Genomic DNA, 17,675 nt, shown 5'->3' with positions numbered 1-17,675 from the left:
AGTTTGACCCCTAACCGATCATGCAGGGGCCAGGCTGGATTCTGAGGAAGTCTGACCCATGCCCTGATCATGCAGGGGCCAGGCTGGGCTGGGCTCCACAGGAAATGTTGGCCTCCACTGTCCTATGGAAATTCTATAAAAAAGTCATTAATAAAGCTATGACTAAAGGAGGCCTTCCTCATTATAGCTCTTAGATGCAGATTTGCTTCCCAGTGCAGCTTTGTACTCACATCCCAGTTCTGATGGATAGAATAAAATCCTTGGAAGAAACTGAAATAAAGAACATTCACCTGCTTGTTCTTCTCTTAACCATTACTTACGCAAGTCTGCAGAGGCTTCCTCTAGAGCAGTGGTCTCCAAAGTGGGGTGCACGCACCCCAGGGGGTGCTCAAGACAATCCATTGGGGTGCAGGAAGAAAATATTAGAACTTTTATTTATATGTATTTTTTATCTATATATATTGTACATAATATATTGGTACAGTAGTACATGTATATAATTTATAAATAAATAAATAAATAAAAATACATATATTGAGGGTGTGTGCTCAAAAATTTTTTACTGATAGGGGTGTGCAATCAAAAAAGTTTGGAGACCACTGCTGTAGAGCAGAGATGGGCAAAAAGGCAGATCCAGCCAGAAGCTGGACTCATTTCCCAGCAGCCCCTGAGCTTTGATTGTGCAAGGCTGGGGCTGCAACGGAGACCAGCTTCAGCCGTGCTGGCAGGGAGCGCGGCAGGGCAGGGGGCTGCTCCAGAGCATCTAAGATCCTGTGGCAGGGGCAGCTTGGTCCGGGGCCAGTGCAGAACTGCAATATGCAGCCTCCATGCTCCAGGCAGGGGTGCGTAGGCAGCAGATCACGGCTTTGTCTTGGCTCCTTTCAGTGCTGACAGCCTGGTCCCAAGCCGGGGCACAGCCGTGATCTGCTGCCTGCACACCCCTGTCCAGAGCATACAGGCTGCAGATTGTGGCTCTGCCCTTGCCCCAGACCAAGCTGTCCCCACTGCAAGATCCCAGCAGCTCCAAAACAGCCCCCTGCTCTGACCTGTTGCACGCCCTGACAGCCTGGCTTAGGCCAGTCTCCATGGCAACCCCAACCTTGCTATCATAGTGCAGGTGCAGCTGGGGTCTCCATGAAGACAAGCCCCAGCATGCAGGCATGGGCTGCTGGGAAATGGAGTTCACTGCCAGCCCACGGGCTGCATTTTTGCTCACCCATCCACTAGAAGCTTGTACATCACATAATATACCCAAGGCGCACATAAAGCGTAAATACATTTGGAACCATGTTAGTCACAAAGGCTAGGGACTTCTATTGCACATAAAATGGTTAAATGATCAGACACTGGTTTAATACAAGTCAGTGCACATAAACTAGTTTCAAAATGGCTAAAACTGGTTTGAGATAAACTTGGTTGAACGTAGTATCGGACTTAACTAACTTAGGTCAAACCAGTTTACAAAACTTCTCTTCCAGACCCCTTCCTGGTTCAAGTTAAATCAGAGTCCCACAGCATCGCAGCATTTTACAGCCCTGGGCTAGGCTGTCAGTTCCAGACAGCACAGCTGGCCCCACCCCTCTTTTGCTCCCTAGCTGGAGAAGTGAGGGCTGGCTCACTGGCCTCCCCAGACAAACCTCGGCTGAGGTCTGGGGCCAGGGAGAGGGGGTTAAACTCTTTCCCCTCCCCCCGCCCCACCCGAGTACAAAGCTGCCCTGCCTTGCTAAACTTACTGCTGGCTGCGACTGTGGACTGCAAGTCCCAAAGGCACCTGGAAGCGAGACAAGGAAGTGATGAACAATCCTGGATGGTCATGCTGCTGTGATTATGGACTGCAAATCCCAGAGACCTCGGGGACAGCAGGAAGAGGAAGCAAAACACAAAGCCCATTCTGTCTACCTGCAAAGACTGAATCAATTCAGCCTTGTGCTTTCTGACTGTACTTAGTCTCCGATTTATACAGTGTAGACAGATATTTGCACATTTTCAAAAGCCTTTGAAATGTTTCAAAAGGTGAAAGGATAGATATACATGCCCTCTGAAATGTTCCAAAAATATCCCTGAAGAAAACAAGTACTGTGTAGAAGCACTTTCTGTTAAATATGCACACTTTACAGGTCATGAAAAGGAAGGCTCAGCCCTCCAGAAGGCTCAGCCCTCCACAGTGCTCCATGCTCCTGCCACTTCAAGTGGACTTCCAAACCAGTGTTGAGAAAGCAGGTCTTTTAACAGGATCTTCAAGTACTGCCTACTTCCTGTCCTTGCAGGACACTGATAGCACCTTTGTCACACTTTACCTGGGATCAAGCCCCACATGCCAAGATTGGACTTACATTAGGGCATTTTTGATGTTTTTAAGTATTGTGCTCTGTATTTATGCAATAAGATTGTTTGTGCAGACTTAATATAGGTCAGACCAGGAGTGACCAAGATCCAGTCTGCAGAACCATGTCATCCAACCCACAGGGCTCCCCAGAGGTTCAGAAATTTCATGCCAAGGGAGCAGCAGCAGTTAATTGCTGCAAACCCTGGAGGCATGGCAATTAAAGCTGCTACTGCTTATCCTATTTCCAAATTTCTGGACCCTGGGGTGCCTATACACATACTTTGGTGGGTGGAGGGGAGGGGCGTTACAATTACAGAGGCTCTCTGGAGCTGCTCTGTGACAGCAATTTCATGTATTCAGGGGGTGCTTTAACTAAATCTTGCACAATGAGGTTTAGTTAAAGTGCCCCCACTGCCATTCTGAAATGTGGGGCACTGAACACACTAGATGCTGCAGCATGCTAGAGCGTTCCAACTAGAACATTCCAGCAGACTGAAGTGAGTCTGCTCCGATGCATTCTAATTCTAACGTGTTGGGAGCAGGTGAATAGGCACCAATGGAGACCCATGTGGATGAGGGCCAGATGAATTGGGCACCACTGGGTGCCAAACACCTGTATGGAACAGACTTTCTGAGGGGACTGGACTAGGATCAAGGGTGCTCAACCCCTAATCCATGGGGCAGAGTAACTCCCCAGCACCATGTCATCTGGCCCAAAATGCTCCTCACAGGTCCAGAAATATGGCAAGGGAATGGTGACACTGCTTCCCTGATGTCAAATTTCTGGGCCTGTGGAAAGCCTGGGCCATGTGCACCAGACTGGGCAGCCAATCCCAGTGCATGGTGCTAGGCAGGTGCCGCTCCGATCCCTAGGCCCAACCCCAGTACCTGGACTAGGAGGGGATGGTGCTGGGTCCCAAGGCCTGATCCCAGCATGTGGGGGGGGGGGGGCAGCCAAGGCCCCAAAGTCCAATCCTAGCACGTGGGACTTGATCCAACCCATGGACAGGCCCTGTGGGGCCAAAAACTTGAGCACCATTGGATTAAACAACCTCCAGAAATCCCCTCTGCCTCCATCTTTTTTATTCTATGATCTTTTAGTCAGTCACTGACACTGTTTCAAATGCTGTGTAGCAGGTCAGTAGGGATCCACATTATGAATATGGATCACAACCTGCACAGATTAAAAACCAATCTAAGGTATAAACAAATTGAATCATGTACACACGCAATACATAAACCCAACATCTGTGAAAGTTTCTAAATATAAAAACTGCAAAAAAAAGTAATAGTTCTAAACCTGAATTGTTAAAAGGCAGACGAAAAGGAACTGAGCATAGGTAAATATACAAACTTTGTCTTCCACTGAATATTTGGGCATGGTAAACACAATGCTGCTACACTTTTCTGTATATTTCCTGAACTTGCGCTCCTGACTCAAACACTTCCGAAGACTAGGAACCTGCAAAAACAATTCTTGATAGTGACACCAATTTTCTTAAGCAAAGGAAGAAAAGAAAAGAAAAGATCCAGACAGGGACACAAAACTAGTTCTTTCAGACTTGTACTGGTAGAAGGGAAAAGAACAATGGAAACAAACAAATCTCTAGATAATAGAGCTGACACTAAGGACCATAGAAAAAGACGCTAGAAAGTGAATTTTCTGATCTACAAAGAACTCTCACTAAATGGGAGCAGACTTTGGAGTAGTAGCATGAGTTATGCTATAAGAATTTACTAGCATTTTCTTATAAGTAATATTTTATGTAGGATATATATAGCAAAACATTTTATGTAAACTGATCATATCCTAGCTCAAAATTAAACCAAGTCCCAAATTCCTTTAATAAAATAATTGTACTACTGTAAGTTTTAATAAGTGCCTTATATGGTGCAAAGCATTCTGAACCATCATCTAAGTCACATTGGTTAAAATCCAAAATAAATTATTCACTATGCCAGCAGACTTCAGGTCTTAAGAATTACTTTTCCCTTTAGAATAATTCCAATCCCTTATGATTAACGAAAGGTTTTAGAAAATAGAATTCAACAGTGTGAAAAGCACCAGCTTACAACCTTGTATACACTAACAAAATAGACACAAACAGCCTTAGAGCAAGACAAGTTTCCCACATACAAACTCTGACATGGAGAGATGATGGGGCAGTCAGTTTTCCACATCTAATGAAGTCTTAGGCTTTTGAGACTGCAAACAGGGATGTCACTTAAAACCAAAACCAAAAATAAAAAAATCCACACAAAACTTGTTTACTTGGAACAACCTACTTATGTATAGGGCCTAAATACTTCACAGATAAGTCTGTAACATACTCCAGAAAAATTATTGCGGTGTTGGCTAACTGTCATTAGAAACTGATGAAACTTGGGGGAACATCTGATCACCAGAGCACCCCAAGGGATGACAAGATTGAATGGTCACAAACTTCTCTGAGACCGTTTCAGGCTGGACATAAGGAAGAACTTCTTTACTGTTGGAGCCCCCAAGGTTTCGAATGGACTGCTAGAATGTCTATGAAATCTATGAAACTTACATTTAGTTCCCAATGGCATTCAGTTCTCTCTAAAATATAAGACTATTTTACCAACAAAAACTTGGTGTGGATAAATAAACATTACTAGTTGGTTTATAAATCATATGAGGAGCCATATAATGCCTTATAAACTTTTATTCATAAATTAGAAAGTAAAACAAAGATTAGGAATGCACTAATAAAGATTATTTTGGCTCATACTGATGGCCAATCATTAACCATCCATAGCAGCTGATACCAATCTGATGACCAATATGCAGCCTGGCAGCTTAGAGAGCAACATCTGGCCGTTAAGTTGGCGGGGGGAGCAGATTAAGGCCCCCATGGTGATAGAGGGAATGGGGCAGGGGCAGGCACTACCAGGCTGGGATTGGATGGGGAACAGGGTGGAGAGCTTCCCTCTGCTAAACACACCTCTGGGGGAGGTATAAGAGGCATGTACCACCCAGATTTGTGCACGGGGCAAAGGCAGGCTGTCTGCTGCAGGCTCGGGGCCAGGGGCTGCATCAGCCTCTTCCCAGAGGGAGGGCTGGGCAGCACCTGACCCTGCTCACTCCCTCCATCAATGTGGGGGCCTCAATCTGCCCCCTCCCCATGCCCTTACCTCCTACAGACTTACTGGTTAGACACTGCTCTTTCAAGATGCCAGGCTGCATTCCTGGTTGCGTGCATGCTGTGGCTGTGTGCATGCATGCATCATTTATCAGTGACATTATCAGCTATGTCGGCCAAAAAAAGACAATTGCTGATAATGGCAATTTTCCTTTTATCAGTGCCAATCCAATATGGACCAATATATCAGTGCACCTCTAACAAAGATACATGTATGATGCATATAAATCGTGGCACTGTCCATTTTAGTCAAATGCACTTTCCACTGTATTTAGAACGGTTTGCTGTACTTTTTGGGAGAACTAGGGTGTTTTGATCTGTTTTCTGGAGATATTGCAAGAGGCAGAACCATAGTGCAACTAAAATGGGACTGATTAAAGAGAAATATATTTTTTGTCCACAAATGATTCAACACTGGGCATGTCTACATGCTCATTAATATGCCATAATTATAGTGCATTAAATTAGCACAGTGAAAGCTTTGTTATCTGACATGAGTGGGATAAGGGGGATACCGGTTATATAAAAGTTCTGTTTACTTGAGGGCAGGGGTTTTTGGGATGGACACACGGCGGGGGATGGGGCAGTGCACAGAGCAGTGGCAATGCAGAGTGGTGGGTAGCAGCAGCAAGCTTTCCACACCGCATGCCAGTTTTCCCCCCCACTCCCCACCAGTCAGCCAGCCAGCCGGAAATTCTGATTAACAGTGTTCCAGTTACTTAAATACTGGTTAACACATCTTTTATTGTATCTGAAATAACACGTGCTAACTTAATGTGCTGTAATCAGCGCTATTTTGCATTAGTGCAGATGAACACCGTGTGATGCTTAATGCCTACTGGTCTAATTTACTGTGCATTAGCACAGTTTTTGCCAGCCACGCTAATGCACAGTAGAATTAATCCAATGGGCATTAAGCATCTCATGTAGATGAACCTACAGAACATAAATCTTTCCTTTAGTTCAATGGTTACCTAGAATCTTATTAAAAACTGTAAAACAACTAGCAGAACAAAACCAGCCTCTAGGAGTACTGAGCTTTCAGTACTACCAAACTAGAAAAAACTCATTAATATATTGTTCACATCTGAATACTATACCTTTGAGAGTTTTATATTATAAAACCTCATTTCTAAATCCAGTTATCTTTAAGAATTGTAAATGATATTGAATTAAAACAGTATTTACCTCTTCATTCTTTTTCTGTACCCATTGCTTGTGTTTCTCTTCTGCAATCTTTTTTCTTCTTTCAAGTTCCTGCTTTTCTTTTCTTTTCTCCAGTTGTTGATTAATTTCCTAATTAAAGCAAAATGTATACAGCTCAGTTTGGTTACTATTTGAAAATGAGTTACTTGAAATGCATACAGTTTAGGCTTAAAAGCCAAACTACTTCATAGTAGGACTGCCCCAAGTAGATTAGATGGGGCAGTACTTAAAAATGCAATGATAGCACATCTGTACTAACACTCTTAATGATAGTAGTAGAAAGCTTTTAAAAATTCTCTAGTTAAGAAACGACCAGAAGTCAGAAAGCAGGGACTATGACCAAGGTGGGAAAAATTCATAAGGTACATTTCTATGGACAAGAAATGTTTCCATTTATTTAATGGGTCTCTAGAAATCAAACAACAAAATGGACTTTGATCAAGTTTCCATTAAGAATTCTAACTTCTAAACCAAAAGCCCAGAATGAACATTTATATGAGTTTTATCCTAAATAAATAAATAATAGATAAATGCAATTTTCATACTATATCCTCAAAAGTGATTTCATGGTCTTGATCCTGCATTTAACTTAAATAAGAATTTCCCTTTCTAATGACTCTTCTTGGATCTGAAGTGAAATAAAAATTAAAAGTGTCTCTAACTCTTCCGCAAGAGCCCAAAAGAGAAAAAGAGAAAAAAAATTGTTTGAAAATATAATTAATTCCATATTCTAACAAGATTAAGGCAAGAACCATCTATTGAAGGCCCTTATGAACCTACACTGTAGGGGATCCTGTTTTCTCTGCCAGAATGAGTGATACCCTAAAGTATTGTAGAATAGCCTTATTGAAAGAAAAATCCAATCCAATCTACATTGCCTCTGCACAGGATACTTATAAAGACAACAGAAATCTGTAGCTTAATTTTTCTTGGGACCTTAACTTAAAATATTTTTAAAACCAGAATCCTAATACTGTTTTTTTTATATCCAAGTTATTCTGGGGGTCTGGAAAACAAGTATATAAGCTTTTATCAAAATCACTGCAAATGATAGGAATGGTAGGAATACTTTCAGAATTACAACTTCAATAGATTAAAAATATCTCTTAACTCTTCTATTGACTTCTTCCTTGTTATGAGCCTATTTTTATCCTGTGACTATTCTTAAAAATTTGTATTTAAAAAAGGAAAAAATTGAAGTTGTTTGTTATTATGTAACATTTCATCACTTGACATATATAGAGAAAACTACTATTTTGGTTCTGATCCAGTCTTAGTTAGCACAATTACATATACCACATATTTCACTTTCAAGCACCAAAAATTAGCTTTCCTCAATTAAGAAACAAATGAAGAAGGAAACTCTAAAAGAACAACTGAAATGCTAGAAAAGTCAGAATATGTTTCTGGGATTTAGTAAATAATTTCAGCTCCCCAATAACCTTTAACACAATATAAAATATTTTACAATTCTCTAGAATTCCAAATATGCTGCAAACTACTGGTAAGCCACACAATGTCTGAGATATATGCCATACTTATACTGTAAATGGAATCAGTAGATAGAGTCAAATTTGAAGATTGCTCAAGGGTACACAAGGAAAGTCAATGGCAGAGGTAAGATCCAGTCTGGTATTTTAACCACTAGCCTATACTTTTCCAACCTGCACTGCAATACAATACAATACTTAGGGAAAGAACAAGACAATTAACAACATTTATTCTGTTCAGTGTCAGTATTCAAGGATAGGTTATTTTTAAGAAGAGAGCAGATGGATGAAGGGAAAGGAATTCTGGATGGGGAGCACTTATTCTGAGAAGGTACCAAACTTACATAAGACAACACCTAAGCAGTTGACAAAACAACCCCTCATGCCTAACCATGTTCCTCAGCATGTCTGTATACACGCTCTGTCGTGTTTTATTGCTAAAGTGCAGGCATAGATAACCATAAGGAAAATCAAAGTACCAATTATAAAAATATGTTTTAATCCCTTAAATCTGAACCATTACCAGATACTTGGGTAAGCAAGGTATATATACCACATTTTCAATGAGGAATAACTTTTAGCGAAAGAAAAATGCACAAAGCATGAATCACACTGGTGTAGCCAAACCCAAAAAGCTATGCGTGTCTAAAGACACTAAAGATAAAGAACAAAGCTACCTATTTTTTTTTTTACTATGGAGAAGGAAAACTAGTCTTTTGGTGCCTGCTTGTCTGCTGCCAAATCTAAGGAAAAATAATCAGATATACTCACCTCCATAGCTCTGGCTTGTAAACGGGCACGTAGCTCTCTCTCTTTGCAAATAAACCATTCTTCCCACGGTGAGAGATTATCTGTCACAGGTGACTGCTTTTTGTTTTCTGCTATTTTAAAGCCTTCAACACTAGTGGATTAAAAATAAAGATGTATATTGGGAGGATACTACTGTACTTTTTAACAATTTTAATTTCAAAGTTAATTCCAGCTATTGAAACAGTGACTCCTACACTGCAACTCTGGTAACTTCTGGAACAAATTTATTAAATGTATTTGGCACTTGCAGATATCTTGCTTGTACTCTGTTAAGCAATTTACTTTGGGACTACCTCTAATGCTGTGCTCTGAAAGGCTGCCATTCATAAACAAAACAGAAACAAGCAAATATTCCTATATAAGTGGTTCCATCCCTCTCCTTGCATGTAGAGAATGCAAAAGCAAGGGTTGGAAAGTATATTGGTTATATTACTTTGTTTTTATAAGCCAACTTTTATAATGTGCTATCTCTGACTAGGGACAAGACCAAAGTCTTGTAACCCTTCAACACTAACTAATAATGGTGCACCAGTTGAGATTTTTGGGGCCGATACTCTCCAATTTTAAAGGAGGCACATTGGCCAATACCCATTTCCGATACAGTGTGGAGAGCTTCTTCCTGCTGGTAAGTCCGTTGTGGTGGAAGGAGGGGAAGTGGAAGGGGTGTGGGGGAGGGGCAGATCACCCAGCCACCCACCACAGTGAGAAAAGGGACAGGGGCAGGCCAGCTGGGGCAGGGTGTGGGACAGACCCATGGCTCTTTGGGGTGGGGCGGCTGCTCCCACAGCTGCGTGCACCTGGGGGAGGGGGCATGTGCCCTCCAGATCTGTGCAGAGTGGGGTAGGTAGGCTGCAGCTGTGGGCTAGAGCCAGGACTTCACCAGGCTTTTCTCGCCAGGGTCTGGGCTCGGGGTGGGGCTACAGAGGAGGCTGCAGTCACCTCAGATATTGCACCAGCACTGCCATGGCCACAGGCCCAGGACAGCCCTGGCTCTTCCTGGCACATGGAGAGAGGCAGGGGTTGAGCCTGAAAGAGCCAGGGCTGCACCAGGCACATAGTGGTGGTAAAAGGGAGCTACAGTGAAATTTGGGGTGGCTGCACCCCCCTCTGTAGCCCCCATCCCAGCAAGAAGAGCTCAGCGCAGCCCCAGCTCCAGCCCACCTATCCCACCCTGGACCCTCCCAAGGTGTGTGCAGCTGCGGGAGCTGTCCCCCCACCCAGTGATCTGCAGGTCCATCCCACGCCTCACCCCACCCCACCCCAGCTGGCCTGCCTCTGTCCCTGCCCCCTTCTTCACCCCTACCCCCCCACCCCCCTTCCACCACAATGGACTTACAAGCTGGAGGCAGTTCTCCACACTGCCGAGCTGTGCTCCTTGCTACCTGCATGCGCACACAGGAATTTATCAGCCAAATTATCAGCCCTATTGGGACGATTTCTGAAATAACCAATTTTCTTGATATCGGTACTGATCTGATATTGGACTGATGTGTTGATGCTAATTAGTGCACACTGATGCGATCTTGAGCAGCAAGTTGGAGTAGGTTACATAAATACCGTAGAGCGGAGCCAAGGCATCAAGGTACTTGAACTTTAAGAACAAACACAAGTGGTCCTAATATAATTTTAAAAATCCTTTCTAAACCTTTTACAGAAAAAAAACTAGTTAAGAAATGGATATTTCAAAGAACGCAGGATGGAATAGTATAAAGGTTCTATTAGCACTCTAGTATCTTGCATAATTCAACCACAGCTTGCCCATACATAAGTAAGCATCCTAACCTTGTACCAATAAAGTATTTTCATTACTATGTACAAATATTCGCTCATGTATGAAAGTATGCTTGATAAATGCAGATAAACTTTTATAAGCTACCAATCTGTGAGCTTTCTATGCATTTTCTTGCTTATAGAAGCTTCTGTTATTTAAAGGTGAAAATACAAGAATACAAATTCTTTTTTGCTTCCACCCAACAATTTGTGCTGAATGTAAGTGGTTCCTTACCTTCACTTCTCTGAGTTGGTACACTGTCTTATTAAAGATACTTCTGGAGCACCCAGAAATCAATGGTACAGTAGAAGTGCACCAATACATCAGACCATATCATAATCAGCACCAATAAAAGAAAAACTGACAGCATCAGAAATCGGCTTTTTTTGGTTGATGTGGCCAACAATGTCGCCGATAAATGCCACAAGTGTGAGCATGAGTGCAGCCGCAGCATGCACAGGGCCAGGAGTGCAGCTTGGCAGCTTGGAGAGCAGTGTCAGGCTGGTAAGTCTATTGTGGAGGAGGGGAAGAAAGTGGCATAGAGGGGCAGACCAAGGCTTCTACAGTGACAGAGAGAGTGGGGCTGGCACTGCCCAGGCAGGGCAGGGCAGGGCAGGGCAGGGCGGGGACAGAGCCATGAGCAGCTCATCCAGGGGATGCGGGTGGCTCCTGTCACTGCATTCACCCCAGGAAAGCATGGGGAGCACGTGCCCCCCAGATCTGCGCGCAGGGCAAGGGTGGGCTGCTGCTGCAGGCTGGGGCCAAAGATAGCACTGGGCTCTTCCCAGCAGGGTTTGGACCAGGTCTGTAGTCGGGGCAGACAGCAGTGGTGCTTGGAGAGGGACTATGGGGTGGGCTGCAGCTACTCCAAAATTCACGGTAGACCACCCTCTCAGCAACACTGCCGTCCATCCTGAGCGCAGCTTGGCCCAAACCCCATGCTAAGAAGAGCCTGTCACCACCTCTGGCCCCTACAGCAGCCTACCCTCACCCAGAACACAGATCCGGGGGGCACACATCCCTCCATACCTTCGCAGGGTGTGCACAGCAGTGGGAGCCACCCCCCCCCACCGGACGAAGCATGGCTGTGTCCTGCACCCCGCCCATGCAATGCCTGCCCCAGCCCCAAAAACCAGCCTGACTCCCTCCCTCACCACAGAGGCTTCAATTTGTTCCCCCACACTCCTTCCCTCCCCCCTCGCCCCTTCCACCACAACAAAGTTACCAGCTGGATGTTACTCTCCATGCTGCCGGGCCATATCAGCAATTGGATCGGTATCAACCAATACGGCTCATTAAAAATCAGCCATTGGCATCAGCCCAAAAAATCTCTATCAGTGTACCCCTGACCTTTGTCTCTGGTAGTCCCTCCCCTTGCCCCCAGAAATACTCTTTTTTGGCAAAAGGGTTCTTGCCATCTTGGAACTGGAAAAATACCAAATCATATATTATAAACAATGTTTGATTTTTGGTATATTTTATTATAAAAATATTTTTGTCCTTTTTTAACATGTGTTTACATAGTGTATATAGAGCCAATTGCAAAATAGCTCAAAATAAAGTGTTAGGCTTGTATATGTATGTGGGGTGTAGTTGTGGGGGCTGGATGTATGGTGGGGTGTGAGGAGATGTGGGATTTGTGGAGGGACGTGGGTAGGGTGTGGGTGGGTATGGTGAGGTATGCGTGGGACATAGACACACACATGCGCGCGTGCCCCGGGGGGACAGCTCTCCCACACACTGAGGAGGGCAAACGGGCCCGCTGAACCCTAGGGCTGTGGCGGCTGCCGCTGGCAGTGGCTTATAACACCTACAACCCTGGTTACTGGAGCGTCCGCTCCACCTTCCCCTGCCTGCTGCTGCTGCTATGGAAGCCAATGGGCCCCATGGCAACAGCTGCAGCTGCAGGGCCCAGGCTGGGGAGGTGCAGTATATGTGAGCTCCTGGGGCCACCACCTCGAAGCCCCAGCATTAACACAGCTTTTCCATGTAGGGGAGATGGTTGCCAAAGAGCTGGTCTAGGGTAAACCATATGCACATGAGCAAGCCAGCAGGCATGCTCTCCTGAGCCAGTTAGCACCCTCCCACCCAAGAGCCTGGAGCCCGCATGCCCTTTGGCTCCTTCCTGCCACTGCCAACAGCGTGCAGCCCCAACTCCAACCCCAGCGCACTCTGGACTCACCCCAGCCAGAGAGGACCAGCTGGAACCCATGCACACAACTCCAACCTGGCCCACCCCACACTTGCTCTGGATCACCCAACCACGCTGAGCAGAAGCTGAGCAGAAGCTGCTGCTGGCATGGGGCAAAAGCACCCATCTCCCTCACTGGTGCTGGGCCATTCTTGTTGCATCCGGCCACAGCCCATGCTTAGGCTGCTCTGCTGCCGTCACTGCTGCCTCTGGGCCACCCTGCAGGGCAGCAGTGACAGTGCAGAGGAGCAGTAGGGCAGCCCAGGCATGGACTCCAAGCAGCTGCAGCAAGAATAGCCCAGCAGTGGTGAGGGGCTGCTTTTCACCTGTGCTGAGCAGCAGCTTCTGTCTAGCCACTGCAGCTGCTCAGCTTGGGTGGGCAGTACGGAGCAGACATGGGGCTAGCCGGGGTCAGGGCTGAGCATGCGGGTTCCCCGCCAGTACCACAGGGCTGGGGCCAGGAGCTGCCGCCACCTGGGCTGCCTAGAAAGGAAGTACAACTGTGAAGCTGCCCCAGCCCTGCTGCAAGCTCAGGGGGTAGAAGGACATGCCATAGGTGGACAGCACTTGTGGCCTGTGGAGAGTATTTGTGCAGCCCTTGGTCATGCCTGGCCCATCTGGACCTTATTTTGCCCACCTGATTTAAGAGGATCCTCCAGCACCCAGATTGTTGACATGGAAAAGTAAAAGAAACTTATAATTTTCCAAGTCTGAAATCTAATAACTGGGGAGTCATCCTGAATTCAGGTTTGTCCTGGATTCAGGTACACACAGTATTCACTAAACTGGGAACTTCAGTGAGGACAGAACTGGGAAGCTGACAAACATGAGGCCTATAGTTAGAAAACACCACAGGATTTAACTTGAAAAATTCAAGATAATTCACTTGTTAGAAAATAATTTAAAATATAATCTACAATCATCTAAAATATCTATTCAACGGATGGCATCAAATTGAAATGTAACGATTAGAAGCTATGATAATGCATACAAATTCATAATGTGACATAGCAGTCAAAGAGGCCAATGTACTTTTGTGCAGATTCGTAACTTTGCAGAAGGCATCTAGGATACTTCTTCAGCATGTGGCTCTAGTTATATTACAGTTCCATTATTTCCTTGAATGTCAGAAAAAATAATGACAAAATGAGCGAATCGTAGAAATAAGGCCACAAAAATTATTCCTGACCCTAACTCTACACATTAATTTCAGTGGAAACAAAGTAAGTTCATATTAAGTACTATAGAAAAAGCAATCTAAAAATCACTCATTAATTTGTATTAATTTCTCTGAAGTTTTAGCTGCAGAAAATAGGATAAATATGCAACAGGGGGATAAGTTTAACTTTCAATTGAAAACCCGATCTTAAAAATACTCCTAGGCTGAAGGAGACAAAGTTTAATTCCCTCTACTGCAGGAGAGAATTCAAACATGCATCTTTCTCCTCCCTTAGCTATTAGAATACAGCATATTCTGGAGCTTGGTGCTCCCAGCCTCTCTTGCTAGTGCTTCTCCAATTTGTATAAAATACTTATGCAATGAATCAAAAAATGAGTAAGAATGACTACAGCTGGTCATCAGAGCATTCATTTGGGTGCAGAAAACCCTATTGCTATGAAGATCTAAATAGATTATACAAAGCAAAATTGTCTAAATCTGACAGAAAGCCATAGGTCCATTTTCTGAAACGCTAGTCTATACAAAACTATGCTTGCTTTCAGATCACATATTCCTGAAGGGAACATGTTCTTGAGAGGGAATTTTTATTAAATGAACCCTCTAACTCAACTTGGATACGTGTGAAAAAATGTGATTTGAATAGTTATACAGTATGACATTTTCTATCTATTAAATAAATACACCCTAAGAAATCTACCACTAGGCTTACTGAAAGCATGCCTGGCCCAGAATCATTATAGAGTAGGAAGTGCTGGCAGCTCCACCTAAGATCGTATTGGTAATTTTTGCCAAGCTCTTATCACTCGGGTAGAAATTCCCCTCTCATTGCTCTCCCAGTAGCAGTACAGCAGCAGCTTGACGGATGCTGCCACTCATTTCCCTGTGGGACATTTCTGGGATGCTTTGCCACTCCGTCCATGCACAAACAGCATACCACCTGCGGAGGAGGGTACAGGAACCATAGGGGGAGGGGCTCTTCTGATACAGCTTGCCCGACTTCCCTCAGTGATCTCCATGTCTGGATGATCAACTGTCGAAGCACTGTGTTCACAACCATGCTTTTGGACTCAGCTCCTCTGGTCCTGAAGAAGTTTCCTAGATTTGTGTTAGTTCATGCACATACTGAAATGCTTATCACTAGCTTGCCAAATAATACAGCACTTTTATTGTAATTATCAAACTTGAACATTTCACTGGGGTGCACCAATATATCGGTTGGCTATCAGATCGGCCTTGTTAAAAAGAAGAAATGATGTTATCAGCTATTGGATACTTTGGGTCATTGTAGCCAATAAATATGGCCACGTGCCTGGCGCACTCTGGCAAGCACTGCAGTCTCCATACCCCACTACGGGCCTGAACGCATGGCAGACTACAAGTCCTGACAAGCAACAAGAGGAGAAAAGGGCACTGGGGCGCAGTCACAGGGCACCATGTTCAGAAACAAAAGAACTGTTATGGGCTCCTGCTGCTACCATGGCAACACTGCATGAGCACCATGGAGATGCTGGCCTGTGCGTGAGCAGGGAAGGTGCCATGCAAGGGATGTCCTGCTCCGCTGGCCACTGGGTGCCTTTGCAAAAGCAGCTCCTCCACAGTGGCCACAACTTGGCCATGTGGGGCCTGCTGGCACCGAGAAAGTGGCTCGCTCTGGGCTCCAAATGCACCCAGCACTACTGTCCACACAAAGGTCCACCCCGCCTGCCCAGGGCTGTGCAGGGAGCGGGGCTGTGCATGACAGGCTACACGAGTGGAAATAAGGCTATCACTGCCTTCCTCCTTGAGGGCCAGAGCAGGCTGAAGGAACATGTGGGCGTCACAGATGGAAAACAAACTGACAAAAGGTTCCTCGATAAGGTCGGTATTTTAAGATGCCTTGCACTCTAACTCGATATCGGTTATTGGATCGGAATCGGCCCACCCAGCTGGTTAATCATCAGCCAGCCCTATCACGACCCACCGTTTGGGAACCGCTGAGCGACCTGACTTGAGAGCAAGACGTCAGGAGGGTCGGGGGGGGCCACGGCTCATCCCCACCCCCGATGCGGAGGAAGAGGAAAGCCGGGGGGAGGGGGTGGCGGTTACCTGTGGCCCCGGGAGAAGGAGCCCGTGGAGAAGCTGAGCGACGCCTCGTCCCCAGAGCTGGCAGACCGCGGGGGGGTGTCAACGGGGCTGGCGCTGGAGGGGGCCGCGCGCCCGCGGCTCCTGGCGGCCTCGGCGCGCTCCATGGCGGCCGCCGGCACCTGACGGGGCGGGAGCGTTAGTGGCGTTGGGCAACCACCTATCACGTCACCGCAGCTACCAGTTGCCCCCACAACCGCAAGGCCGCGCGAGAGCCCCGCCGCTTTGAAACAGGGCCGCGCTCCCATCGGCCCCCGCGGCGCCGCCAATCGCCGCCCGCCGCGGGCGCCATGGCAACTCAGATACCGCGTGCCTGCCGTGAATGTCTCCTTCCGCAAGCCTGACAAGTAGTCCCTTTCCGGACGCAGGGACAAGCTGTCCCGGCCCGGCAGGAGCAGGGGCTGCTGGGAAATGGAGTCTGGCTGTAGGCGGAGCCGCCGTTTCGTCCAGCCCTGGTTTAATGGGAAAGGTAAGTAGGATGGATCAAAAGCGTGTAAATAGCCGCACTTGCCCTACAAAGCGGTCTTGCTCTGTTATTCAACATTGTTTAGGGGCCCGCCGGTGAAAAAGGCTGGAAACCACTATTCTAGTCCAAGCCCTAGCCTGAGTTAGGATTATATCCCTGTCCCAACCATCATCTAAACTCTACAGGAGGACATCTCATGAATAACTACATAAATAAATGAAAATCCCTGTCAGGCCCTGCCTCCTGCTTTCCTGTGAGCTTTTAGTTAGACCTTGGAAGTTCAAACTGTTTGTTACTGGTGCATCTTTGGTTTAACTTTTTTTAAAAAGTGATGTTACCATGACAACGTCCAAAAAATACTTTAAAAACCCCCCCTAACCCTGTGTGATGCACACAACTGCTGAGAACTGCTCAAATCAAGTTTTCTGTATTTACCAGGAGCCAAGACAACTCTGGGTTTAAGATGATGTCCCACTAATTAGATTCCAGACATGGACAAATTATAGTTTTTACAGTTGTCCATGTCTAGACTCTAATTTTGGAGGGTCATTTTAAATGTATCCCCACCTCCATTGCTAGAGTGGGGAAAGTAGAAGCCGGGGGGCGGGGGGAGCAGGTAGCAATAGGGGACAGGCAGCCTCCTGATCCCTATCCTTTATCTCCCCCACACACTTGTCCCTCTGCTGCCTGGCCCTGATGCCTGTGCCCTGGCACTTGCCCTTGCTCCCAGCTGCCTCTCCCTCCCCACCTGTCCCCCCTACTTCCTCTGCTCCCCATCCTCCACAGCTTCTGCTCCCAGCAGCCTGTACCCTGCAGCTCTGCCCCATTCCTGCCAGGGCCAGAGCACAGGATAGCTGTCTTAGCCCAGCCATGTAGCAGTTGTGGCAGTGGCAGCAGCTCTGGCTGCCATCTGAGGACAGATGTAGCGGCAGGGGTGGGGGGTGAAAACG

The 17,675-nt window shown here is 46.0% G+C and overlaps 1 protein-coding gene across 1 annotated transcript in view; it reads right to left on the bottom strand.

The window, feature by feature from the left end:
- CCDC34 (coiled-coil domain containing 34) overlaps nt 1-16,637 on the bottom strand; it is a 33,382-nt gene extending 16,745 nt beyond the window's left edge. The window contains exons 1-3 of the mRNA XM_090032824.1: nt 16,224-16,637; nt 8,958-9,087; nt 6,679-6,786 (exon numbers count right to left, since the gene is read on the bottom strand). Of these exons, the coding sequence (XP_089888950.1) occupies nt 6,679-6,786; nt 8,958-9,087; nt 16,224-16,507 (522 nt within the window). The 5' untranslated portion in view covers nt 16,508-16,637. The remainder of the gene's footprint in view (nt 1-6,678; nt 6,787-8,957; nt 9,088-16,223) is intronic.
- Between the last annotated feature and the right edge of the window lie 1,038 nt (nt 16,638-17,675).

This window comes from Crocodylus siamensis, chromosome 2 (assembly GCF_052110815.1).
Source record: "Crocodylus siamensis isolate JL-2025a chromosome 2, ASM5211081v1, whole genome shotgun sequence".
In the NCBI taxonomy this organism is placed as follows: domain Eukaryota; kingdom Metazoa; phylum Chordata; order Crocodylia; family Crocodylidae; genus Crocodylus; species Crocodylus siamensis.
Note: the sequence above shows the minus strand (reverse complement) of the source record. Positions and strands in the feature narration are given on the sequence as shown.